A 27,710-nucleotide genomic window follows, 5' to 3' on the forward strand; every position below is an offset into this window, starting at 1 on the left:
GATTGACTTGATCCATGGTATTTCTCTGTGCTAGATATATATATATATATGTAATAAGCCTAGTCTCACATATGGAAAGGTGCCTCTGTTTGACGTATGTTTCATTGCTTGTGTGTGTAGGGCTGCTAATCAGGAGCTGTCATCCCAAGCTCTCTCTGGCTGTAATTTCAAATGGGTTTCTGCAGTTCTCCAGTGCCACAGGGAGCCACTGATGAGCAGTGTGTTATTTTTTAATATACATACTAGACTCTGATGTATGAATTATTCACAAGCCTATAAGCCATGCCATATGAAGTTACATTAAACGTGGTTTGTCGTGAAATCATTAGCAGACTCTGGGAAAGCACACTACAGGTGAATCAATGCCGGTAGATTAGCCTCTTATGCTAATCATGGATATCATACTTGTTTGCCATATATAATGCATATTTATGTTGAATGGATATTTTTTTATTATTATTATTATAATGTGCCACCTGCAATGCATTAGAAGAGTTTTTTAATTCATGAATATCAAAGTAGGATTCTGTTCCACGCTGGCAACCCACCAAAAATAGGACCTGTGTGTACAAGAGGGATTATGAGCCCTTCCCTGGCCCTCTGCCTAACCGCACAGATGAAGGGATTCCATCAGTCAGGCTAACTAATAGAACCACACGCATTGACAGCTAGGATTCCATCATGGTCTCAGACATCTTTACAGGGAGGCGGTGTTTCCCCTAGTGGCCTCCCATCTTGTTTGTTCAACTTGTGTGGGTTTTACTTCTCCATGTGCTCCTGGTGCAAATCAGTTCACCGGAAAATACAGACGAAGGAGCCTTTTACCCCCTCTGCGCTTCCCACATGGCCATGGCAAATAAACCCAATGTGCTTTCACAGCAGCACACTGATGAAATGACAAATCAATTAATAACAACCCCAGCCGCCATTCTGCTTCCCCCCTCCTCGCTCAACCTACAAACATCTCCACCCTGTGAATTTCTCATTCCCATCTTGAAGGAAAACAAATGCATAATGAATCACCATTCCTCTTTTTTTTTTAAAGGCCAGTGCTTGTGTTTTATGGGCTGTCCTGGACCTTCAGGGGAGTCTGAGAAGCACTGCGGAGTGTCTGGAGTGTTTTGGGTCTCTGTGTTCCGGTCTCGCCCTAGTCAGATGGGCACAGACTGCTCTGCCTCCGGAGGTGAATCGAGTTAACACAGTCTGCTGTGACCAATGTGCCTGTTAATACAGTGCCTCTTCACCACTACTCCCCCGCTACCATCACCACCACCACCACCACCACCACCACCACCAACCCCCTCGAGCAGAAGATTGGACTTTAAGATGATTATGCTTCTATTTCAGTCACAGGAGATGAAAGAGGTCTTCCAGGTGCAATTGGTCATCTTCAAGCTGTCTATGACTCAAGTAGTTGTTTTCATTAGACCTTTATTGGTTCATGCTTCATTACCTGTGTCCATTAAGAAGTACTTTCCTGGTGAGAAAACAGATGTTTAATTGGGTTTGGTTATTTTAAGGCCTCTGCGAATCATACCTCCTTTATTTATCAAAAGGGAAATGTGTGTGTTTCTCTCACATCTGCCATCTCTTTACATAAGATGAAAGAAACATCATGCTACCCACTGAGTGTGTGTGTTTGTGTGTGTGTGTGTGTGTGTGTGTGTGTGTGTGTGTGTCTGTGTGTGCCTGTGTGTGTGTGTGTCTGTGTATGTTTCTGCCAATATTGGTAAAAGGCATGAAGGAGATGCTGCTGTCATCCCTAATTGGAGAGGGAGACAAAAGCAACGGCGAGGGCGCCACACGACAATTTCCATCTCCTGTTCCTAATGCTCTCATCCTGTCCTGCTCTGGTTACCCCCTTCTCCCTTTTCATTTTCTGCCACACACATGACAGCTTCTCATGCGGAGGTGGCGTAATTGAACGAGCTGCTCCTGCTGCCACTCTCCCCCTGCATCGCCTGTGATCCTGTCAGCCTTCAGTACAAGGTGGGAGTGAAGGGAGGACACTCAGAACGGATGAGGGAGAGGCGGGTTCCTTCTGTGGGACAGATTGTCAACAAACACCCTTCCTCCTCATCTTCCTCTTCCTCCTCTTCTTCCTCCTCCCCTCAAACCGCCCCTTCCCCTTGATGAATATCTGCCTTCAAACGGGGTGTTCCTGTGGAGCACACACAACACACACACACACACACACACACACCTGACTCCCACTTTCTAAAAAAAAAAAAAAAAAAAAAAAAAAAAAAAAAAACATTAAAAAAGGCCCCCTTTTCTCCATAGTGCTGCAAGCTGGCAGAGGGCAGACGGCCTCGGTGAAAGTGATGAAAATGAAATCGACTCTCTCTGAGCTAGCGCCGTTTCCATTTTCAGTAGCCCTGCAGGATGGAGGTGTTCGCCGGGCTGCACAAGTTCAAGTTCAGCATGACTAATCATCAGGATCACTGCAGCCGCTCTGATGTCCCTGCCCCTGTTTACTCAACTCTATCTCAGTGGCATTTAAAACATTTTATTTTTTTTACAAATCCACAGAAGGATATTAGTGTAATATACCCCAACAAAATGTATTTTTAAATGCAGATGAAGTGCAATGACAACCTCACCTATAACATGGCGCCAAACTTGCAGTAGAGCACAGCACTGTCTCTATGGACCTCTTGGGGTTTGCAAGTGATGACAGATGACAAGTCGCCATAGTAACGGCAGTATATGCCGCGGACACCAGAGAAGACAGGGTCAAGCTCATGTCACCTCTTTGGGGGTTGCTCTCTCTAGGCAAGGCCAGGCAAGCACTCTCCCCCTCCCCCAAACACCGTGGACAGCTATTTGGCAGCTATCACTATGGGATGTCATACATGGCAGAACATTCTACCTCAGTATTATGAGCTGTGATTTACAGAGATCACAAAGGGAACTAGAGTAACTGACCCACATGACTCCCATGATGGCATGGCTCATTTGAGTCATGACATCCTTTTAATCCGGAAGCACAGTACTACAATGGACCCCATGTGGAGATAAAAGGTTACAACAGGTTCCCTATAAGCCTAGAACTGACCTGCCACCTTTGGACATGGAGGGACCATTTATATTCTTTGAAGTAGAGTTTGATTAGAAGAGGCGCCCAGAGAGAAAGGATGTGAGCCTGAGTCTTCATGACACCGACACAACCTCTAAAAACACAACTTTTCAAATCTGTAATGCCTAGGAACATCCTACATTGAAGTCAATACCCTCAGCAGTATCCACGCTTATTTTCTTTCTCCATTGCTTTTGGTTCATTTCTTTTGGTTCACCAAAAGCAATTTAGCTCACACATGCTGCACTCCTTAGAGTAAAAACAAAACAAAACAACTAGGACATTTTCAAAGGTGCCCAAGTAAAAGTTTATAGAAATACCAATGTGTGTGAAATCAGAGTTTCAAATGGGTCTCATCTTGGAAGAATTAATGAGCTCCACGAGGGCTGACGCGTCTCTCTTCATTCCGGCTGATTGCCGTGGGAGTGTTCGCGTGGACAGAGTAATTACTCTTGACGAGTAAGCGAGTTAAACTGAGTTCGAATAAATTGCTCCTCTTTGCCATCTTTCTGTCTTTCGCTCTCTTGCCACCGCCGCTTCCCGCTGCTCCTTTGCTGTTTTTGCAGCCGCAGACCGCTTAGAACAGTTTGAGTAATTTCAGAGATGACTCAGGATTTGCACAGAGTTCATCTCACCCACCAACATCCTCAAGTGGTTTTTAGTACTTTAATTGTCATATTCTCTCCTGATCCTAACCCCCCACATTGAATTATGCATCGCTAATGCGGGCTATGAAGACATTTAGTAGGAATAATTGTTTTGGCAAGTTAAATAAATTGTGGTGCTCTTTCTCCCCCCCATAGTTTTGATTTGTGTACTTTGGAGTTAGAAAAGCAGTGCACTATTTTGAAGTTTGGTTTCTCACAGCCGAGGCTTTTTCCTGTCTTTGTGCTTTTAATTCAATCTTAATCTCAATCTCAGCAGACCTCCATCAAAGTAATACTCGAAGGACCTCATCAGTGGCTTGACCAAAGTCTGTTCAGTGCTGAAATGTTTAAGCCCACCATTTGCGAGAAAAGACCTTTGTGGGCAGAGAATCACTTTGAAGCCGTTAAGTGAAATGTTGAAAAGGACTTTAACCAAATACATCAAATACACAAAACCAATTTTCCTAACTTTCCCGCTGTCTGGTCCACTGTGTCTGCCACAGAATTGTCTCCTGGGTCCCCAAACCCACGTCCCAGCTTAGTCTTGTTCAAGACATTTTGTATTTGGTCTCACTCCATTCAGAAATCCATTTTTCTGACTCACTCTCAGATCCGAGTTTGTCTGAGCTGGAGGCTTGCTTAGTTGTGTGCTTGAGAATGGACAGTTCCCACGCAAGTGATGTCACTGGTCAAATTGAGACACTCTTTCTTAAAATAACAATAGACATAATTGCACATATACAGTCATGCATAGAGCAGAAATAAATGCATGACTCAAATACATAACTCTCTTTCTTCATGGTTAAGAAGCTATTATTCCAGACACAGAAATAGAAGCCATGAGTGCCTATATTCTGCCACTAAGCTGTGAATTTGAATACCATAACCCTGTGAGGTTTTTCCTCTGAAATGGTTAATAATCATTTGTGTGTGTGGGTGTGTGTGTGTGTGTGTGAGAGAGAGAGAGTGAGAGAGAGACAGAGACAGAGAGAAAAGTCCTTTTTCAACAGAGAAACCGCTATATCCCCTTAAAGAAAACCCATCATAATACCGCCTTTGCCTGTTTACACTGACATAAGATAGAGGGAAAATCCACTGAGAGTCATCACCACATTATTGTGTTTACATTTGGCTCGAACGCAGAAGTCAGAGATGAGAAATATCATGTTGGTTGTTCCGAATACCGACTTGTCTCCAATGTACCATAACATACGCTTCGGAAATAAATAAACTAGCGTTCCTTTAACAATCAAAAACAGTGACGGGTGAACTTAGTTGTCAGTGGACTCTTGCAAGCCGTGGACATTTATACCAATGATCAGACTCAAGCAAAGTTGGTGTGCATCATGTACAACATGTTAATGCTTAGCATGTCGGATTTGTGTGCCCAGACAATGCAGGAGTCTTGCTTCCTTTTGGTTAGCTGCTAAGGTGCGTCGCACCCCTAATCCGCCATGCCAGATCTCCCTTTTACACAGGCATCGATTTGGCTCCGTGACTACCTCCACTGCTGGCTCAGAAGGAGAACAACATTTAAATACGGAATGGCGAGGCGGAATGAGGGCACAACATTCCCGCCTTGAACTGGCTCTCTCTCTCTCTCTCTCAGAGAAAGAGAGAAAGAGAGAGTGGAACTGAGACTGAGAGTACTGTGCATATGTCTCTGCCTACACATGTGGGGTGTGTGTGTGAGTGTCTCGATGATTAGAGTTGTTGCATAATGTCGTATGTGTCTGCAGTTGTGTAATGTATGTGAGTGGGAGAGGGGCACCTCACTTTCTGTGTTTCCGGGTGTGTTTGTGATTGGTCAAAGAGTGAGAGTCAGACTGTGAGGCTTCGATTGTATAATGTGTGTGTGTGTGTGTGTGTGTGTGTGTGTGTGTGTGTGTGTGTGTGTGTGTGTGTGTGTGTGTGTGTGTGTGTGTATGTGTGTGGGGTGGGAGAGGAGAATGAGTTAGTGTGTGTTTTTAGCCGGTCAGCCCTGGTGCGTGGTATGGGCAGTGCTTGTGTAACGTGTGCGTGTACAAGCAGGACAGGGGTTCCTCCTGCAGAAGTGTGGGCGTTGTGGGCACTCTGCACCGAGTTAGGAGCTCCCTCTCTCGCAGCAGATGCTTCACAGACCTCCCAGTCCGTCTGTAATGCTCTGGTGGTTCACTGCTCACTACACCCCCCCCCCACCCTCCTTCTTCATCTCTCTCTCTCTCTCTCTCTCTCTCTCTCTCTCTCTCTCTCTCTCTCTCTCTCTCTCTGTGGCCACCCTGGGCTTCAGGTCTCCTCAAGCGTGGCCTGGGTTTCTCCAGAGATGCAGCCAGGCTTCTTCCCTCAGACACTTCAATTCAGTTGAGATCAGTTGGGTTCAGTTGAGTTTAATTTAGTAATTTATATAGTGCCATTAACAATAGACACGGTCTTAAAGCACTTTACAGAGCCCAAGGCCTAAATCTACAACTCACAAGGCTTGTGCTTCAATGACATAAACATTCTTCCTGTTTGTACATGCTTAATGAGGAACAGTTTATCTGTTAAAATTACATTTCTCTCAGAGGTTATCTATTTTGCAAGTAAACCTGCTGTACCTTTGATGTTCATTTCTGTGTAGGTGCAAAGCTTAAAGTGTTAGTGTGCCTATATGCACCTGTCTGTCTGCAGAAATGGGCAGTATTTCAATTACTTGTATTTGAAATACGTATTTCAACTGCTTTGAGTATTTTGTAATTTGTATTTGATAGGGCCGATAAAAAATCTAACGTAATTTGTAACAAAATACTTTAGAGTGGAGTAATTTTGTATTTAAAATACTCAAAATACTTTCTCCATTGTTAAGGCAGAAGGAGATTTTTTTTCTGTCGGATTCTACCACTAGACTGTCTGATCTGCCTCTGAATGTCATTGTCGAATCAGGCAACAGTCAGGCAAAAGTGGTACTTCAAATGACCCCGCCCCTTTTTGGGGCGAAATGGAAATTGCCCCAGATCTCTCTCATTGACTCTCATGTTAAATCCATTTTTTTCACAAAACAGGGCTGTGTTCGAAAAGTTAGATAGCTGTCTTGATCCTTGTCAATTTATCTTCATTAGTACTATCAGGCCGGGGTTTTCAGGCACACACGCAGATTGCAGGTCAGGTGCAACAAAAGAGTTTATTCACAGTAGGCTAGTTAGCCAGATCTACACAGTAGCAAACACTGCTAGGTTAGCAAAGTTCATAGCCTAACAGTCTCACTTAACAACAGTACATTCCACAGTAGAATGGTTAGTCCAACAGAAGGTAATCCATATGAGGTAATCCACAAGAGAAAGTATGATCCACAAGAAAGAAGTATTCCCTTCGGCGTAGATGCACAACACTAGTGATAGTCAATGGCTGTCGCGGTTAGCTTATGCTAAGCTAACCCACGATAACATTAGCATTACACAAACGGGGTCAAGACCCACAAACAAAGTCTTCCTGAGAGAAGAAGGAACAAGAGAAAGTGTACTCACAAAACTCCATGACAGAGTGAAGAGGGAAGGGCACCCAGTGCTTAAGTAGGAAGTGGTGATCACCGCAGGTGTAGCCCAGTGTAGAAGAAAAGGTTAGTGCTATGTGCTCTAGGATGAGTGTCGCCCTCTAGAGGACTGGCGACCGTGCGCGGATGTGACAGAACCCCCCCTCCGAGGGGCGACTCCTGACGGCCCAAGGGAAGAGGCCCGAAACTGTTGGATAAGGGATTTGTCCACAATGTTCTTGGCGGGGATCCAGCTGCGCTCCTCCGGCCCATAGCCCTTCCAGTCCACCAAGTACTGCGTGGACCTCCCGACCTTGCGTACATCCATAATCCGGTGAACGGTGTAGGTGAGACCTCCGGCGATGAACTTGGGTGGTGGTGGGGCTGGGAGCTCTGGACACAGAGGGGAGGAGGTGGCTGGGCGTAGTACGGACCGATGGAAAACGGGGTGAACCCGCATAGAGCGTGGTAGCTCCAGATGGAAAGCCGTCTTGGATATCTTCCGGAGAATCCGGAACGGTCCAACGTACCGTGGGGCCAATTTCCGGGTCTCCCCTTTCAGGGCCAGGCCCTTTGTGGACAGCCAGACTCGCTGGCCAATCTTCAGGGTCGAACCCGGTCGTCGGCGCCGGTCTGCCTGTTGCCTCATTTGTCTTTGTGACTGGAGCAGGGCCCGACGAGCCTGCTGCCAGCGGTTGCGGAGGCGAGCCACCGAGCTGCGAGCCGCGGGCACATCCCCATTCTCTGGGGAGGAGGGGAACAAGTGAGGGGGATATCCCCACATGATTTCAAAGGGGGAGGTAGCCGTGGCAGCGCTCCACTGTTGGTTGTGGGCAACCTCGGCCCACAGAAGGTTCTGACTCCACTTGGTGGGGTCTTTTGAGGTGTAGCACCGGAGGTAAATTTCGAGTGCCTGGTTGACTCGCTCCGTCTGCCCGTTGGACTGGGGGTGGTAGCCCGAGGTCAGACTGACTGAAGCTCCCAGGTTACCCCAGAAAGCCTTCCAGAATCGTGCCACGAACTGGGGACCTCGGTCGCTAACGAGGTCTTCTGGGGGTCCGTGGTAGCGCACCACCTCTCTCACCATAATCTCCGCCGTCTGTTTGGCCGTGGGGAGTTTGGTCAGGGCAATGAAGCGAGCGGCCTTGGAAAAGCGATCCACCACCACGAGGATGGCGGTGTTCCCTTGTGACGGGGGAAGCCCCGTAATGAAATCAAGGGAGATATGGGTCCAGGGGCGACGTGGGACCGGAAGGGGTTGTAAGAGTCCTGCAGGTCTGCGGTTATCTGGTTTAGCCACCATGCACACCGTGCAAGCTGCCACATACCCTGTCACATCCTGGCGGAGTTTCGGCCACCAGAACCGTCTCCGGAGTAAATCCAGGGTGCGTCGGACCCCTGGATGGCCGGCCAATCGGGAGGCGTGTGCCCACTCTAAGGCCTTCGTGCGACAGGATGGGGGCACAAACAGAAGGCCCTGAGGAGTCTCGGAGGGAGCCGGTGACGGTCTTTGTGCCTGTCGAATCTCCTCCTCCAGTTGACAGCGTACGGCGGCCACAACCTTAGAGGAAGGAATGATGGGTTCCGACGCTGCTGGCTGGGCCCCAGTCGTGTGGAGGCGTGAAAGGGCATCCGCCTTACCGTTCTTGGAACCTGGGCGATAGGTGACCACAAAGTCGAAACGGCTGAAGAAAAGGGCCCAGCGGGCCTGCCTGGGGTTCAGTCGTTTGGACTCTCCGATGTACTCCAGGTTCTTATGATCGGTGTATATGAGGAATGGGTTGGCGGCGCCCTCGAGCCAGTGACGCCATTCCTCTAACGCTAGTTTGATGGCTAGCAGTTCCCTGTTACCCACGTCGTAGTTTCTCTCCGCCGGGGAGAGAGCTCGGGAGAAGAAAGCACATGGGTGGAGCTTGTCGTCCTCTGCTGCACGTTGCGACAGCACCCCCCCTACGCCTGAGTCTGAAGCATCTACCTCCACCACAAAAGGCAAGGCTGGGTCTGGGAGAGTGAGGATCGGTGCTGTGCAGAACCTTTGCTTGAGGTCCTCGAAGGTCTTCTGAGCAGCCTCCGTCCACAACAACCGGCGTGGACCCCCCCGAAGCAGAGCTATGATAGGGGACGCCCGGGCACTATAATTTCGTATGAACCGCCGATAGAAGTTGGCAAATCCCAGGAACCCCTGGACCTGCTTGATGGTGGTGGGTATCGGCCAATCCACGATGGCTTTTACTTTTTCAGAGTCCATAGAGAGCCCCTGAGGCCCGACTACGAACCCTAAGAAGGTGGTGGAAGCAGAGTGGAACATGCACTTTTCCACCTTGCAGAACAGCTTGTTCTGTAGAAGGGCCTTCAGGACGGCTCGGACGTGGCCAACATGTTCCTGGAGTGACTTGGAGAAGATGAGTATGTCATCCAAGTCTACAAACACGCACACCTCCAAGAATTCGCGCAGCACGTCGTTGATGAGGTTCTGAAAAACCGCCGGGCTGTTTGACAACACAAACGGCATCACTAAGTATTCATAATGTCCGCTGGGTGTGATAAAGGCGGTCTTCCACTCATCTCCGGCCCGCATGCGAACCAGGTGATATGCGTTCCTGAGGTCAAGTTTAGAAAAGACAGTGGCACCCTGGAGGCGCTCGAAGGCGGTAGACATGAGGGGCAAAGGGTACTTGTTCTTCCGGGTGATGTTATTCAGACCCCGATAATCGATGCACGGCCTCAGTCCGCCATCCTTTTTCCCAACGAAGAAGAAGGGCGCTGCAGCCGGAGACGTAGATGGGCGAATTAGCCCAAGGCGCAGTGCATCTTTGATGTAGTCCTTCATTGCCTGGCTCTCCGAGACTGAAAGGGAGTAGAGACGCCCCCTAGGGGGAGAGGTTCCAGGCAAGAGGTCGATAGCGCAGTCGTACGGCCGATGAGGAGGGAGAGTGGTGGCCTTCTCCTTGCTGAAGACCTCTTCCAGATCGTGGTAGAAGGCCGGGACCGTGGTCAGGTCTGTTCTGTCTGGCGGGGCCAAGATGTTCACCCTTGGAGAGGTGTCAGCCGACCGAACAGGAGACACGGTGGTGGGAAATGGGGTTCTGGAGTGTTCCTCCGCAGTGGTGACGCGGGAAACACAGGGTGTTGTCAGTGTGTGAGCTGGGAGATGACCCGCAGTGGAGCAAGCCGGGCCCCAGTGGAGTAGCGAGCCAACCGCCCACGCAAACTGAGGCTCGTGGACAGCTAGCCAGGGGTAACCCAGCACCACCGGGTCCTGCGGGGTGGTGGTGAGCCAAAAGCGGATGGTCTCTTGGTGATCATTATGAGAGGACATGATGAGAGGGACCGTCACCCGCTCCAGATGTCCAGAGCCCAAAGGGCGACCATCCAATGCCTGGACTGCCTGGGGAACGGCCACCGGGGTGGTTGGAATCCCCAGCTGTTTAGCCAGGGTGATGTCCATCAGGTTGACTGCTGCGCCGGAGTCCACCAAGGCAGTGAGGGAGACAATGGAATTGTTCTTGCCGATGTGACGGAGGCGTATGGGGATGGAGAGACGGTTGGCGGGTCCAGGGGTCTTAGCGCTACCACTCATCAGAGGCCCTGGATCCCTTGACGAGTGCTGTCTTTCCCCTGTAGATCTGGGCAGTGTTGTACCTGGTGCCCGGAGGACCCACAGTACATGCACAGGCCTCTTTGGAGACGGCGGCTGCGTTCTTCGCGACTCAGCCGGAGGCGGCTGAGTTCCATGGGTTCTTCCGGTAACCGGGTCGGTGCTGGAGTGGTGATGGGTGTGGCTGGCCTTGGCAGGAAGGTCGTCATGGGTGCCCGGGTCTCACGACGGTCACGGCGACGTTCCTGAATGCGAGCATCGAGGTGGATTGCTAAGTTGATCAGCTCGTCAAGCGACTGTCCCCAGTCACGGTTGACCATCTCATCCTTCACCGCCTCCTGTAGCCCACGGTTTGAACGCAGGGCTTGGTCCTCCCAGCCACTCAGAATTGCCACGGTGCGGAACTCTACGGCGTACTGGGCTACGGATTGAGTCCCCTGGTTGATGGTAAGGACTCGTTGTGCTGCCTGGTCCTCGGTGCGCCCTGTGTCGAACATCAACCCAAGGCGACGCAGGAACAGCTGGCTGTCATGTCCCTCGGGCCGCTGGCAATCCATGACAGCGGTTGCCCACTCCAGGGCTGATCCCGAGAGTCGGGAGATGATGTAGCCCACCTTCGCTGGCTCGGTGGGGAAGAGACGTGCTTGGTGGATAAAGATCTGTGCACACTGAAGCATAAAGCCCCGGCAGGCTTTAGGTTCCCCAGAGAATAATTGGGGGGCGGATAGAGGTATGGAAATGGTGGGAGAGATGGGAAGCAGCGCAGGGGCAGCATGGGCGTTGGGTCCAGCCCCACGGCTAGGATCTGAGGTTGGTGGATCAGGTGGAGGTCGTGCACACAGCCCCTGAACAGTGGTGTTCAGTTGCTGCATTGCTAGCTCCAAACGACTCAGTCGCGGTGCATGGGCGCTGATGATAGTGCCCAGCTGAGTTATCGCATCCCTGATCTACTGCAGCTCTGCTGTGGCTTGGCTTGACTCTGTCATGCTATCCGGCCGGGGTTTTCAGGCACACACGCAGATTGCAGGTCAGGTGCAACAAAAGAGTTTATTCACAGTAGGCTAGTTAGCCAGATCTACACAGTAGCAAACACTGCTAGGTTAGCAAAGTTCATAGCCTAACAGTCTCACTTAACAACAGTACATTCCACAGTAGAATGGTTAGTCCAACAGAAGGTAATCCATATGAGGTAATCCACAAGAGAAAGTATGATCCACAAGAAAGAAGTATTCCCTTCGGCGTAGATGCACAACACTAGTGATAGTCAATGGCTGTCGCGGTTAGCTTATGCTTATGCTAATGCTAAGCTAACCCGCGATAACATTAGCATTACACAAACGGGGTCAAGACCCACAAACAAAGTCTTCCTGAGAGAAGAAGGAACAAGAGAAAGTGTACTCACGAAACTCCATGACAGAGTGAAGAGGGAAGGGCACCCAGTGCTTAAGTAGGAAGTGGTGATCACCGCAGGTGTAGCCCAGTGTAGAAGAAAAGGTTAGTACTATGTGCTCTAGGATGAGTGTCGCCCTCTAGAGGACTGGCGACCGTGCGCGGATGTGACAAGTACTCCGACTTAAAGTTGGTTCTATCAAAGAGCGAATCGAGTTGTTGCACTGAACGCTAGCCATCTTGACAGAATGTGGCCGTGGCTATTACCGCCGGTTTTCGAAGTACACTGCAATACAGTGCGTAGTGCACACTAAGCACTTACATCTGTAATGCGTTCTGTCGCTGATTAGTGTTGTCTCAAATGGAACACTGAGAGACGCAAGTGTGCAAGCCTTTTACCCATAAATCTGTGCTCCAGCTTCCTCCGGCCAACTGGAAATTTTAAACAAAGATGGCGGACCGAACTCCGCTGACATCCGTGTTTTGTATGTAAATGTACATCTTTTGGCGTTTTCTCGCTTAGATTTTTCAAAGGTTACCGAGAAATAGACACTGTACTATCAGATAACACAGTTATTGTAACTAGCAATAATGGTTGAAGTGATTTGCGAAGCCAACTTTCCAAACTGAAAAGCTGCCAAAAGCTCCTCCTCTTCCGCTACGTAGCCAAGATGGCGCCCGTTTAGGGCGAGTAGTGTCCATCGTTTCACACTGCATTTTTTGACCGTTTGCAGTGCGCCATCCGGGTACTTTCAGTGCCCTGAATTCTGATGGTTCTGTCAGTGTGAACGCCCTAAGCACTGAAAGTCAGTGTTTGAAGTGTGCAAGTGCGCGGTAATAGACACGGCCTGTGACTTGATCAAAGCCGTATGACGTCCTTATACGCATTTACGTATGACGAAAGCACGGTGGGGCGAGCCCTCCCGGAAGCCATAGAGATTGCATTGAGAGCCCTGTTTTGTGAAAACATGAGAGTCTCACAGCTGCTGCCTGCAAAAATATATATATACATAATCAATCAATAGCTTTGCTTAGTTACACTGATATTCTGTGACTGTTTTTCCTTTTTGTGGGGTTCCCAGAGCTATGTGTACATTATATAGCCCAAAACTGAATGCTCTGCTATACCAAACTGTGAGAAAACGGAAAATCCAGAAAAAGTATTTCCTATATTTTAAATACAAAATACATGTATTGTATTTTGTTACATTTTCTGGCACCAGTATTTTGTATTTTATTTGAATACATTTATTTGAGGGGTATTTTGTATCAAAATACATTTTGATGTATTTTTGCCCATCTCTGTCTGTCTGTCTGTCTGTCTGTCTGTCTGTCTGTATGTGTGTGGGTGGGTGTGTGTGTGTGTTCAGACATAATGGATTTTGGGTTTTTCAGTCTTGTACTTGGGCAAGCAGTTTACTAAATGTTACTATGGGCAGAAATCAAACTTAGTACAAATCTGTTCTAATCCCCATTTAACTGTATATGTGCAAATAGTAATGTTATTCACGGTTTGGTAGGTATCTCGGCATTGGGGGTCACGGTCTGGTACGTTTTAGGTACAGCAGAGAAAACAAAATAAAAGGCACAAAATAACTTTTTTCCCCATTTATTTGGAAAAACACTCAATAGTGGCTCATTGGCCGTAATTCTTATTGTAACAATTAATTAAAGCACACAGATACTGTCATATTGTCAGAAAGAAAAAGTGAATAACTTAAATTTCAGTAATGCTCCATCGTAAGACTCTGACCTGTTTATAATTCCTAAACTGAAGCTTGCGCTCCTTTCTACAGAGTAGACACAACGGACTGTCTAAAATGCACCCGTGAAAGCACATTATAGCGGGGCTGGCCTGGACGCTGAGTGAAGAAGGACTTTCCTTCCAGTTTGTTTTTGTCTCGTTCCACTAGTGATGCGGTCATATATGAAATGTTTGAAGTGTATCCATAGACATATCCGACTATCCGATACAGTTTGACCCAAATCGTTGTCCAACCGAGCTAAACCAGAGAATTTCAGCTGCCACTGATAGACAACAGCTGGTGCACTTTCCTACCGCTGATAGACAACAACTGGTGCACTTTCCTACCGCTGATAGACAACAACTGGTGCACTTTCCTACCGCTGATAGACAACAACTGGTGCACTTTCCTACCGCTGATAGACAACAACTGGTGCACTTTCCGGGTAAAACGTGTGCTCTTCTGTTTCTGTTCTGAGCGTGCAAGTAGTAGTGATGGACATAACCATGTAATATCCTGGTAGCTGTCATCACAGTCCCACACTGGTAACTGTGTAATGAAAAAGGAGACGTAACGTAATGAGAGCAATGAGTCGCAGTGGGGCGGGGCGCGGGTGACACCCAGGACGAGACAGGTGGACGTCGGTCCCGGTTTCAGAACCACCCCTAGCAAATAGGCACACACACAAACACACACACACACACACACACACACACACACACACACACACACACACACACACACACACACACACACAGAGACTTATCAATGGAAGAATGAAAAGCATTTCTACTGCTCCCTGTATGGGTTGAGGTTCGAGGAAATCAAGGGTTTTGTTGAGTATTTTCCGGTACAATTGTAGCCTTAGGCAGATACCATTTCTCATTTTACTGAAGCATGGGAATCCAAGCTGTCATTCATCATCTCCTTGACAGCATGAGAACTGATTGCACAAACATGACCTTGTAGATAAGAGGGGCCTTTCATTCTCACCACATGCATTCACTTGAAGCTACACCAGCACAATGCGATGCGATGCGATGCAATGCCTGGCAAAGATACCTAGGTGCCTTACGAGAATGTGGAATCAAAAGAACTAAATCAATTATTTCTAACCTACAGAAAAACTGGACTACAGGAACAAGAAACGTCTACCTTTCACAGTGCAATTTGTTGTTCCAGATTCCCTGACTTTTATAGAGGAGACTTTTTTACTGCATTTATATTACTTTTCTACGCATAGAGCGCTCAAAGCACTTTACAGATGAATGCCTCAGACATTTGCCCATTCAGGCATTGATAGCAGAGGCTACTGTCTAAGGTCCCAACCTTCACATGAGGAGCCAAAGGGGGTTCAGTGTCTTGCTCAAGGACACTTTGACGAGTCGGGATCGAACTAGAAACCTTCTGATTGCTGAACGACTCGTTTACCTCCTGAACCACTATCGCCCCCAATCAGTGGTCCACCGCATGCAATAGCTTTATATGCATTTTATGGAACAGCATAGCAAAGCACATTCTACATCATACAGAACAGAAGACTAAATGAATGGGACGTGGACATTTACTCTGACAGACACAATTGCTCTTCATTCACTGTCTTCACATAAACCAGTTGCTCTCATATAGATTATGGCACGTTGCTTTGGAGGCTTATTGTAATAGGGGGCTGGAGGCCTATTACCATTGATCAGAAAGCACTCTCTCATCCCGGACTTGTTGATGGCCAGGGCCCCCCCCCCCCCCCCCCCCCCCCATTAAATAGATGTTTAAATATAACATTTCCCTGCTCTCCTGTCTCACCGTGGGCTTAAATTGTCTTCAAATGAGATGACAATGCCATTGATCGTCCCATTCATATCCTGACGGACAGTCCAATCTTCACGCAGGGAGGATTAATTCACTGGACGGCGGTTATAGCCTCCGTGGCACAGACGCTCAATCTTTTCCCCTCCCAGCCCGTCACTGTGTGCTCGTGAGAAGAGAAAAAAAGTCTGATGCCTTTTAGTCCAGAAGTAATATCTGACCCCATGTCTCACTGTGTCTTATTTTTCCTTTGTAATGGTCTTTTCTTCCTTCTCTGTCTTCTCACCGTAGGAGGAGCAGAATGATTACCTTTCCACTTTTCTCCATCCTTCCTCTATTATGGCCCTGTTGGCCTTTGTGTTCTGACTGTAGCTCTGACTCTGACTGAATTTGAATTTGAATCCATTGATTGATGGCTTTTGTAGAGTGTCATTGATGCTGGTCTAATGAGTCGTCTGTGTTAATCTTTTCTTTGGCTTGTCCTTCTCTCTCCACATCTTCAGTGGGATTCCAGGGAAGAAGTGTGGCAACATCATATTCAATGCCGAGGAGCTCAGCAACTGCAGGGTCAGTACGGATTTACACACACACACACACACACACACACACACACACACACACACACACACACACACACACACACACACACACACACACAGATATACTTAAGCACATAGTCACATTGGTGGTTGCAGCCCTTTACATCAGACTTTGCCCGTCAACTGTGTTAGGTGATGTGTTGTGCATTATGATCAGGGCATCACATCAACACTGTGCAATCCCTGTGTTGTCCCTCAGTGTCAGATAACTATTGGAGCAGACACACAGATACCCATGCTCTCCTGCCGCTCCAGAGAGTTCTCTTGGAGGTGAACAGATCAAACGTCTCAGTCAGGAGAAGTGCGAATGAGCTCAGGCTCTTTCTTTCTCTCGGTCTGTCACTTCGCTCCACTCTTTCTCTCGCTCTCTCTCTCTCACACTCACTCACTCACTAACTCTCTCTCTCTCTCTCTCACACACTCACTCACTCTCTCACTCTTACTACTGTCTCACTCACTCACTCACTCACTCACTCACTGCATGTTCTTTATTCTCCGTCACAAACTCTTTGCCTTTGTCTTTGTGAGTTTGTTGACATGTTTTGGCTGCCTGCCTCTTTTTTCCCCTCTCTTTGTTCTTCTCATCTCCTGAAGTGTGTGCCATGCCGTGCAGGCCTTTCCATTTATTTCCTTCATTTTTTTTAATCATAATGGCAGGATGCAAGGAATGTGGCACTAGAAAAAAAAAAACAACAACAACAACAATATAAACACAGAGCCAATACTTCCTGTTGAGCTATGTAGATGCAAATGTGCACAGAGTAAATAAATAATGAAATTAGCGGCAAACGGAGCATCAGCCAGTCCCTTCTGTATCATGCATTATTCATCTTTCTTTTCTCTTCTCCTTTCTGAATAATTTGGAGTGCTAATTTTAAGGAGAGATGTTGTGAATGGTGATTACCCGCTGGTAGGCAGCACTTTAGAGTGATCAGAGAGACCAAGGGAGACTCCAGCGAACACTGATGACGACGACACCGCATCACCACTTCGTGACTACTGGACAGGAGAACCTACTCCAAGGCTTAACTATCGCTATGAGTTACAACCACACTTTTTTCCATTCTTTACTTTTATATTGTCCATGAGAGATTTTGTTGTTGTGTTTGTTGTTGTTGTTTTTACCACCCTGCTATTGGTTACTTAATTCTTCACTGGCATTCTCAAGCACACATCTGATGCGCTTTTAGACCTCCAGAGTGCTAATGAAAGCTCTGACTGGGAGTTTAGTTTTGTTCTAGCACAAGTCCCTGAAGCGGTTTTGCATTTTTTCACCCTGAAAAGCGGGGGATCTGGCTGTAGCGTTTTCCATTAATGTGCATGTCTGATTCTTGCGCGTATCTCAAGATGCTATGCATTTAAAAACATTATAAATCCAATTTTCCTGTCTGCAGGTAGGAGGAAGATGCTGATTAAATTACGCATGAGATGAATAATGTAAATACAGAGCTAGGGGTAGAGGAATCTGTTTTTCCAGATGAGATGAGAGTGAAGAACGAACGTTTTGTCAAACACATGAATGCACACACACACACACACACACACACACACACACACACACACACAGGAGAACATGAGCGCAAACACACACTTAGCGTCTCTTGTTTTTTTGGGAGGAAGAGAGGGTGTGAGTCATACTGGATAATAGCTTCCTCGTTAAAGCATATTTGTAGAGGTGAAATGAGAATTAAATTGTGCCTTGACTTATGGTTTTCCTGTTTGTTTTTTTATTTTAGTACAGAAGTGTATAATTTTGTCCCTTAATGGTGTTGAATATTTTTCCCTTGTTTCTATTTTACATAATTGTGCTGAATGTAATTTTTATTTCATGAAATGCATCTACTCTGCCTGGCTCATTGCCTTTGCCAGCTGATCTTGAAGTCTATCTTTTTACAATTACTGGTGGCATATAGATCATGGATTATTTAAAGTTATTCTTGTAGTGTTTATGTATATTTGATCCCATTATTCAAACTCTTCTCTTGTTTCGTGCTTTAGTAACTGCTATGACTCATGACTCAGTACTTTCTTTGACTGTTTGTCTCTGTAGGACATAGCCACTATGCAATTTTGTGCCAACAAACTAGACAAGAAGGATTTCTTTGGCAAGTCCGATCCTTTCCTGGTATTTTACCGCAGCAATGAAGATGGCACGTAAGTGAGACGTCACCTCTCTTCCTCCTGAACTTCCTCTGACTCCTGACACGGTTCTGTTCTGTTCTGTTCTGTTCTATTCTGTTTTGGTAGTTTTCCAATGTTCAAATAAAATGTCTCTTTGGTTAGTATCTGATCCTTTTCTGTTAGAAAAGGTAGAAGAAAAGCTTTCTAACACAGCCTAGTGTGTCTGTTCTTGACCAACAATCAAGGAGTGTTCTAGAACCCTAGAACATGGCCAGAGTTTGGGTGATGCTAATCTCTGCATTCTGTGTTCCAGGTTCACCATTTGCCATAAAACGGAGGTGATCAAAAACACCTTGAACCCTGTGTGGCAGCAGTTTACCATCCCTGTGCGTGCTCTTTGTAATGGTGACTATGACAGGTGAGTCAGGAACTAGCATGTCGGGCTATTAAGAGATTAAGAATGAACCATTAATCTGTGTAATGTTTGTCTAGCTCCAGTGTGTGTTTGTTTAGGGGGGATGCCATAGTGGTCTGGAATGGTGGGGGTGTGGTTTGGGATGGGGAAGGTGTGGTCTGGGATGGTGGGAGGTGTGGTGTGGGATGGGGGGAGGTGTGCAGGGGGTACTCTGCTAACCCAGAGGTGAAGGACTTGGTTAGGGGTGAAGGCAGCACCGTTTAAAGCTGCTGAAAAGCTGTCTAAAATCTATGCATTAGAAAAATCAAATTTTCTCATCTGCTGGTAGAGTTGATTAAATTACTGATGGTGCCTGACATGAATAATGTAAATATGTTGGAGTGATGGAAATGTAAGGGTGGGTGTCCTCTTCAGACGGAGTATAAATGGCGGGGATGGGTTTGAATGAGCTGACAGCTAAGATTGTGAGATTGCGTGGTTTCTCTTCGCCAGTGAACATATGGAGATGTGGAGGCCTGAAGACCGTCCGCTCTCTGGTGGTCAGAATAATGCCAGCAGTCGGCCATGTTGTCTAAAGGGCCCTCGCTGGTGTTATTGTGATCAACTCAAGGGAACTTTTCTGCACATACTCATACAGTCTGCGTGTTATTGCTGACTCTAGTATTATAATCATGCAAATAGATTAGTTGACTCACTGGAACAAAATCAGTTTCAATCTCTATAAAGCCTCAGTGGTGTTTTTCCCTATGAAGCATGAAGTATGTGAACATTTGTGTGTGTGTGTGTGTGTGTGTGTGTGTGTGTGTGTGTGTGTGTATGTGTGTGTGTGTGTGTCGTTAATCTGTGTCGACATCCCCCATGAAATTTTGGCATAATGTAAACATTACACCAGTGATTACCTATTAAGAATGTGGAATCCTTGAGCAAGATTCGTTTTATCTCTCCTGGCACATATTTCTTCCCTTCAGATTTCTTCTCTCCTTCTTTTTACTTCCCTTCTTCTTTGGTCTTACTCTTCTTTCTGTCTTTTTTGTCTTTTCTGCCCTCCTTCCATCTACCTCTCTCTCTCTCTCTCTCTCTCTCTATGTTGTTGTAGGACTGTCAAAGTGGATGTTTATGACTGGGATAGAGATGGAAGGTAATGGTGGACTCTCCTGCTTAATTCTGTGCTGTCACGAGGTAGCATCTTTACTCCCTCACTTCCGCAGACATCACAAACACCCTAAAAGCAGCCAGCAAATGTCAGGCGTGCGACTCACAAAACTCCAGATCAACTCCTCCAGCCTTATTACCAGTGTGACATTATAAAGGCAAAGGCAGTTTCCCTGGCGCACTACAGCGTGGGCGTGTGGGAGAAGGAGAGTGGGGTGCCACAGGAGAAGCCTGGAGGATTTCTTTTTTAATTGAGCCAGAGTGAGGGAGACTTTTTTAGCAGGAGGATGAAAGGTGATTTAGGGCTCTCATGAACCTTCCGGTTATGATGGTACGCTCCGCTGACGCACAGACACACACACACACGCTCACACACACACACACTCATACGTACGTGCATGCGCTATCCCTCCGTCGTGAACTTCTCTTCCACCCACACACTCGCACGCTCAGAGTGTGTGATGGCCCCCTCAGGTAAGATCTGCGTCGAACATCACACAGCGATTTATCGGCAGTAATATTCCAGGGTATGGGCTGATATTATAGACAGTAATGCACGATTCCAAAACCTCAATCGGCCTCAAGGCTGGGTCAAAGGCACTCTTATGGAGTTCTCTAAGCAAATAATCAAGCTGACATTGCACATCTGTTAAACGACACTCCCAGCGGACATTATACGCCCACTGTGCCATCCTACACCATAGCACTTGTGACAGGTCCATGTGAAGTGCACTGTTGCTTAACAAAATGAGTTCCCAGCTTCTGATTTATGTCTTCACAACCTGTGTGTGTGTGTGTGTGTGTGTGTGTGTGTGTGTGTGTGTGTGTGTGTGTGTGTGTGTGTGTGTGTGGGTGTGTGTGACATCCTCCTTTCTCTGGTGTAATATTCTCCTGCTTCTCTTCCTCCAACACAGTCACGACTTTATTGGTGAGTTTACAACCAGTTACAGGGAGATCTCCCGAGGGCAAAGCCAGTTCAACGTGTACGAGGTATGGAACATATCTTTTATGAGGCCTGCATGCGATCATATCCTGGCTGCATTCACAGATAACCTGACACAAAGCTAATTGATACCAACATTAAAGAAACCCAGTGGTGACAGGCAATTTAGATGGCCAGTCAGTGCTCTGCAGACCTTATCATGAAGTGTCTCAGAGAAAACGGAGAAGAGAGAGGCTGCCATTGGTTGTTGCACAAAGTGCTGAGCAACTCGCTCTGTAGCCTACAGGGAGTTCCGGAACCTTTGGCCTCCTTGCCCATATTCTAGAACTGAACATCAATTATCAACAGCAGTGATATCTATGATCAGATTCTTAAGGCACTTAACCAGGAGCCTATACCACGTTAATCCCTGAACAATCTGCTCATAATCACGCTGTCAGGTCTGTGTGTGCATCTCTGTCCATCACCCGCTGTCTGTGTTGACCTTTGAACCCGGATGTGTTTTCACCATCAGGTTCTACATCCAAAAAAGAAAGGCAAGAAGAAGAAGTATGTTAACTCCGGGACGGTGAGTGGCCCCCCTGCTGCTAGAACTCAGCCGTCTCCGTGATGAGTCTTTGAAGTGATGCCTCGGACGTGCTTGTCTGCTCCTCTTTTTGTGTCTGCCTCTCATCTCTGTTTTCTGTTTCCATGGTGTCTGAAGGTGACCTTGCTGTCCTTCAAAGTGGAATCGGAGTACACGTTTGTGGACTACATCCGGGGAGGGTAAGCATCAGCATGCTAACATTCCCTTTTCTCTCTATCTCTATCTCTCTATCGCTCTATCTCTCTATCCCTCCCTCTCTCTCTCTCTTTCTTTGTCTGTTTTCCCCAAATCTCGACACAATATTGTACTGAACGTAGCAACTGTTGTTATGGACATATAGTATGGTATATATGTAGTATACATACAAATATGCTGGTTGTCATTCATTTGGGGACCAAGGGACCAACAGATCATGTAAATATGTCTCACTCTTTGTCTCCTGTCAGCACTCAGTTGAATTTCACGGTTGCCATTGATTTCACTGCGTCCAATGGTGAGTTACCACAAAACTCAGTTGTCATAACTACCAGATAATCAACAAATATCAATTTTAAAATGGTTTATGATTATGTAAAGGTTCATAAATATCCTTTTTCTCATTGTTAATGTTAATGAGAAACATGATGGCTTCATATAGAAGACTGAACTGTAATGTAATGAAACTGAGCCCTCGGTCTAGAATATAGATCTCCACATATAGTCTCCATATGGACTGTGTGCATTGCTATATTTAGAGTGCTCCTACACTTTTTACCCAGTTTGAGTTCTACACAGGCCTATTCATCTATTATTATCTTCCCAGCAGGTATACACCTTGGTGCACTTCATTTTGTCTTGCTTTTTATGCAACAGTCAAGGTTGAAGTATCAGTGCAGATCATTTGGGCAACATGGGTGGCTTAACCGCGACTTGTTGAGATAATGGTGGCAGGAGGGTGGAGTGTGCTCTGCCATTGAAACTGTAGGGTTAGTCAGGAAAAAAACAAGCATCCTCCATTCAGTATGGTCTCAGCAAGAGCTGGAGAAAAACATCCTGTATTTGGACAGTTTGCTTCCTGACTATGATGGAACGAAGCCATGTTGGTATGAACAAAAGCAGTCCTAGCCTGAACATAAAAGAACAAAACAATAGATCACAGTGCACAAGAGCACACTATAGGTGAGCCACAATCGAACACCTATCTGAAAAATGTTCAATCACGTCATGCCGCAGTGTAAGATTCAAAAAGTGCCTTTGAATTTAAATGGCCAAGCGATTGTTACATACAAAAGTCACAATGGCAGAATTTATCTACTGCTGAAAGGTCTAAAATTACTTGTTGCTATGGAACTGAGTCAACCTTTGGTTATTTTTATAGATTTTCAGGAGATTATACAAGGATGGCTGAAGTAGTGAGAGGCACTCTGGAGAGAAGCTTCAGGTGCATCATTGAGCGTAGGAGATCTCTTAGGTGGCCATGAATGAGCATTTTCAAGAACATTCAAAGGACAATCTGATCTGAAATGCGGTCATGTGTGAAATGAACAGTCTGAATGAACACATGAAACTGTTTTTCATTTCTACAGAATGGCCCACAAAAAGCCCAATCTCAAATATAATTTTTTCCTCTCTCACATTGAACATTATTGAACTGAGGTCTTCCTTCAACCTTCCCTCCTCCCCCCATCCCCCATCCTATATGGTCTCCTAGGTAACCCCTCACAGCCCACCTCCCTGCACTATATGAACCCGTATCAGATGAACATGTATGCCATGGCGCTCAAAGCGGTGGGAGAGATCATACAGGACTACGACAGTGACAAGCTCTTCCCGGCCTACGGCTTCGGGGCCAAGCTGCCTCCAGACGGCAAGATCTCCCATGCCTTCCCCCTGGTGAGCCACCCTGTTCTTTTCCAACGCCGTCTGAATCTCTCACTTTTTTGTCTAGGCTCATTCACAGAGGACATACAAAAGCCCATTCGACCATCTCTCCCCCGGCCCACATCACTCAATTACTTTGTTTTGATTGACTTGCGCGATAGCTAATGAACACACTGAGCTCGTTCACCGTGATCGATAGAATACCTAATAGGCCGACCGACATCCTGCTGCACTTCGAAGCGAGTCATATGTCCATGTGCAACTGAGGCCATCTGCTTGACGGAGACACGCACGAGATATTGAAAGCTCGAAATGATAAACAAAGAGCCCAGGACCAAGGAATGGCATCTGGCCGAGCTCTGGGAGGTTGAAGAGTGGGTCGCCGATGACAGGGTTATGTGAGGGACGCAGGGAAATTAAAACGTTATGAGCCACGATCTAGGCCCCACTTCCCCATCTTGTCCAAACTCACGCGAAGAGCACACGCATACACATGCATACTAAAAATCCAGCCACTTTGAGACTGAGAGAGGAAAGTACAGGAGGGAATGGAGAACAGGAGCATTAAAAATAAGATGCGAGACTTGAAAGAGGACTTCAGAGGGAGGACACAGCAACCATTAAAGCCAGGCAGGGAGATGATAACAAAACCCACGCCGAAAACACCAAAAAACTATTTATCCTTGAAACTCAGACATTCCTAATCTCGACGGGCGGCATGCGTCTCTGTGAGAACAAAGAATGGGAGAAAGCGAAAGAGGGGCGCAGCGAGGGATAAGTGTGTGTTTTCCACTGTGAAAAGTGATTTCGTTTTTTGTATTTGTTCAAAATGTATCCCAGAGTTTCAGCGTAAAGAACATGTCATTGCTGTCTATGGCTCATTATCATGGGCTACTTGATGCAAGTCCTGCCATTGAAGTGATTACTATGGCTCATTATCGTGGGTTACTTGATGCAAGTCCTGCCATTGAAATTGTTCAGGTTTCATTGACCCAACATACTCTTCTTATTGTAGGCAAGGGCTTTTGGCTTCTTTAGTAGGGGTTTCTGTTTGTGTGCTTGTATGTTTGAGATGGGCTTCACTTTCTTGCTTTGGCATACTACTTGGTTGAAAGTGAAAGTTTTCCTTGATTTAATTTCTTTCCAACTGAAGTAACAAAGTAGCAGAATGCTCTCTGGAGTCCCGCCACGTCGGGGGGAACTTATCAAGCCGTGCTCAGCCATCAAAACACACCTTGTGGAGATCCATCGCTGGCTTTTAACATTCCTCCCTGGGACCGTACAGCTGCTTTAATGGACTTTCTCAATTAGAGCTCACCTTGGCGTGACAAAGCCGAGACTTTGACAGCATAGTGCCAAGGCAACTTAAACCAACCCAGGTTTCAATTGGATTATGAATTGCATTTGAACTTCAGTTGTCTGACTTTGAGCCTGTTGGGAGGCTTTTGTGCATGAGGGTCTTTGCTATTCACATCATCTCAGTCCTCAGTTCTTCTCAGTCAGATCATGAGATCAGGGAGTCTATGCTCAGTCAATCAGATGCTTTGCTTCGATTTTAAATTGTATTGTTAGAATGGCCTGGTGCAGAATAGCTGATTTTTTTTTATTTGTAAAAAGTAGTTTGGTGTGACCATTTACATTTAGTCATTTTGTCCAAAGCGACGTACAAGGGAGAGAACAGTCAAGCTAAGGTGTAGAGGCATTAATCACAATGCTCCTCGAAGGCATCAATCAGTGACTGAAACCATGTCTCAGAGGGCCTAATCATTGGCTTTCGATTCCTCTGTCAGAGCAGCCAGGAGCCATCCAGCGCTTCACCTGAACGGAATCAGGCCAGCTCTCCCATAGGGCCTTTTAATGTTGATCTGGAATTTTTCTTGTGGTCATAATACACTGATGTGGCCTTCTCTAAAGGCCAGTAATACTTTGTATGCACCAGTCATCAGGCAGTAATAATGTCAACCAATTTAATAAAAAAATATCTAGTGGCTGCCTTTCTCATATCTGTACAAAACACACTGTACCTGACCAAATAATGTGAAGAAATATAATTGATTAAACACAGAAAGTGTCACTTGCAGTGTTCACTTCACTGCATAACTAATTAACGTGAAACTCGATTGTGACTTCTTGTGTGTTTCTTGTCAAACCTGTTTCATTTCTGCAGAATTGTAACAGCGAGGATGCCAACTGTGTGGGCATTGAAGGGGTGTTGGAGGCGTACTTCCAAAGCCTCAGGACTGTGCAGCTCTACGGCCCTACAAACTTTGCCCCCGTCATCAACCAGGTGGCACGGTAAGGCGGACGTATTGCTAATTGTGTAGTGCCGTAACTGAACTGACAACATAGCCATCATGCCAGTTGTATGGGAAAGGACCATCCAGTTGATTTATTTATCCTATTTAACAGTACAGAGGCCAATTCTAAAAAGTGTCAGGTTTTCACAATTTAATCGAACATTTCAAGTTGATCCATAGGCGTGCTTTCTCTTGGAAGGTTTACCTGGAAAATGTACATACTAATCCAGCCAATTTTAGGTGCGTCTCGACCCATTTACGGATAATTGTGGGAGTGGGCGTTAAGCATGTTCATGTGCACATGATTTTACACTGATTTGACTCACATTCAGGTCTGTGAAGAGAATGGGCACACGCTGTGCATACGCTGTGTTTGATAATTCAAACGAAAAACCTCACACCACACAAAGATTGCTACATTTGGCCCATGGAGTCCTTGGAAACGGTCTCCCTCTCTCTCTCTCTCTCTCTCTGTCTCTCTCTCTCAGACGCCTTTCTCTCTGACTGACAGACCCTGACCTGCCATTCTCCCCTGTGTTCACTCTTCAAGGCAACTCCAATAATACATGTAGTGAACAGCAGACACACACACACACACACACACACACACACACACACACACACACTGTCCAGTAACAGCAGCGTTTTTATTGGGACATGGTTTTACAACAACTAATTAAATATCTGGTGAAGCAATGCTGAAATTAAATTGGCAACAGCTCAGTGCATAAGTAAGTGCCATGCATGACGAAACGAGCAATGACCAGAGCCTCAGCATAAGCGTTTTAAATTGAAGCAAAAGGCACTTTTAATAACCTCTGTAGACACACTTCACGTAAGACTACGAAGAGAGATGCACTGTATAGATCACTTAAGAGAGGCATCAAGATAGACATGGGTGTAAGTCAATAATGGCTGTGTTATGGGAAAATGCAAGAACAGTACTCAAGCTTTAATAAGTAGTAATTGGAATAGGAATTGTGTGAAAAAAAACTTTGGCTAACAGGTGAATAGTTGAGTGTTACTTTGTTGTTTTGTAATATTATTAAGTTTGGTAGAGTGCCAAACAAAATGTCCAACGTCTCTCTCACATGCACACCCATATGTCCGCACGCACGCACGCACGCACGCACGCACGCACGCACGCACGCAGGCACGCACGCACGCACGCACGCACGCACGCACGCACGCACGCACGCACACACACACACACACACACACACACACACACACACACACACACACACACACACACACACACACACTGAATAGCGCAGATCTGATTATGAACAAGTAAAATAGCACCCTGGCACTGGCCATATCAGCTGGTAAAGGCAGAATGTCAGCAGCAGTTTTCTAGCTGGCCTGTTTGCTGAAGCACAGGAGGAACATCACCAGTACACCTCTCTCAGCCCTGGCTGCATTAGCTACATCTCAGAAACAAGGCTCAGAGCAAGTTGTTCTCCATTACTGGAGGGGTTCTTCTCCACTGAATTATTCTGATTTCCGCTTGAATTTATAGCAGGCTGAAGAAGGTCCTCTCCATCAGGAGAGTGTTAGTGTGTGTGTGTGTGTGTGTGTGTGTGTGTGTGTGTGTGTGTGTGTGTGTGTGTGTGTGTGTGGAGGTGGTTATGATAGTGGTAAAATAGCCCTCTGTCTATGCAACCACTCCACATGTCCGTTCCACCACCCTCCTTACAAACTTGTTTATTTATAGCAGCCTCATCGCCATAGTACTCCCAGAGCAGGGCTCTCAGTTGCATAATCACATTTTGCACTGGAACTTCAACTATTCATCCACAGACCTCCACAGCTCCAGCGCCTGCTCAGAGATAGATACAGAGAGGAGAAGGAGGCTTTTCAGCGCTCTCTCTTTCTCTCTCACCACGCTGTAAATGCACGAACATGTCATTTCACCTCTCTCTCTCTCTCTCTCTCTCACTCTCACTCTCACTCTCACTCTCACTCTCACACTCACTCTCACTC

The 27,710-nt window shown here is 46.5% G+C and overlaps 1 protein-coding gene across 1 annotated transcript in view; it reads left to right on the forward strand.

Moving 5' to 3' along the window:
- Window positions 1–27,710, forward strand: part of LOC105901820 (copine-9) — a 70,135-nt gene that overhangs the window by 31,723 nt on the left and 10,702 nt on the right. Inside the window, exons 8-17 of the mRNA XM_012829317.3 lie at window positions 16,255–16,318; window positions 18,401–18,504; window positions 18,785–18,889; window positions 19,983–20,024; window positions 20,953–21,028; window positions 21,496–21,549; window positions 21,685–21,746; window positions 22,014–22,060; window positions 23,258–23,439; window positions 25,595–25,722. Coding sequence (XP_012684771.1) covers window positions 16,255–16,318; window positions 18,401–18,504; window positions 18,785–18,889; window positions 19,983–20,024; window positions 20,953–21,028; window positions 21,496–21,549; window positions 21,685–21,746; window positions 22,014–22,060; window positions 23,258–23,439; window positions 25,595–25,722 — 864 coding nt within the window. The remainder of the gene's footprint in view (window positions 1–16,254; window positions 16,319–18,400; window positions 18,505–18,784; window positions 18,890–19,982; window positions 20,025–20,952; window positions 21,029–21,495; window positions 21,550–21,684; window positions 21,747–22,013; window positions 22,061–23,257; window positions 23,440–25,594; window positions 25,723–27,710) is intronic.

The sequence above is a fragment of the Clupea harengus genome, chromosome 5 (genome assembly GCF_900700415.2).
Source record: "Clupea harengus chromosome 5, Ch_v2.0.2, whole genome shotgun sequence".
Lineage (NCBI taxonomy): Eukaryota > Metazoa > Chordata > Actinopteri > Clupeiformes > Clupeidae > Clupea > Clupea harengus.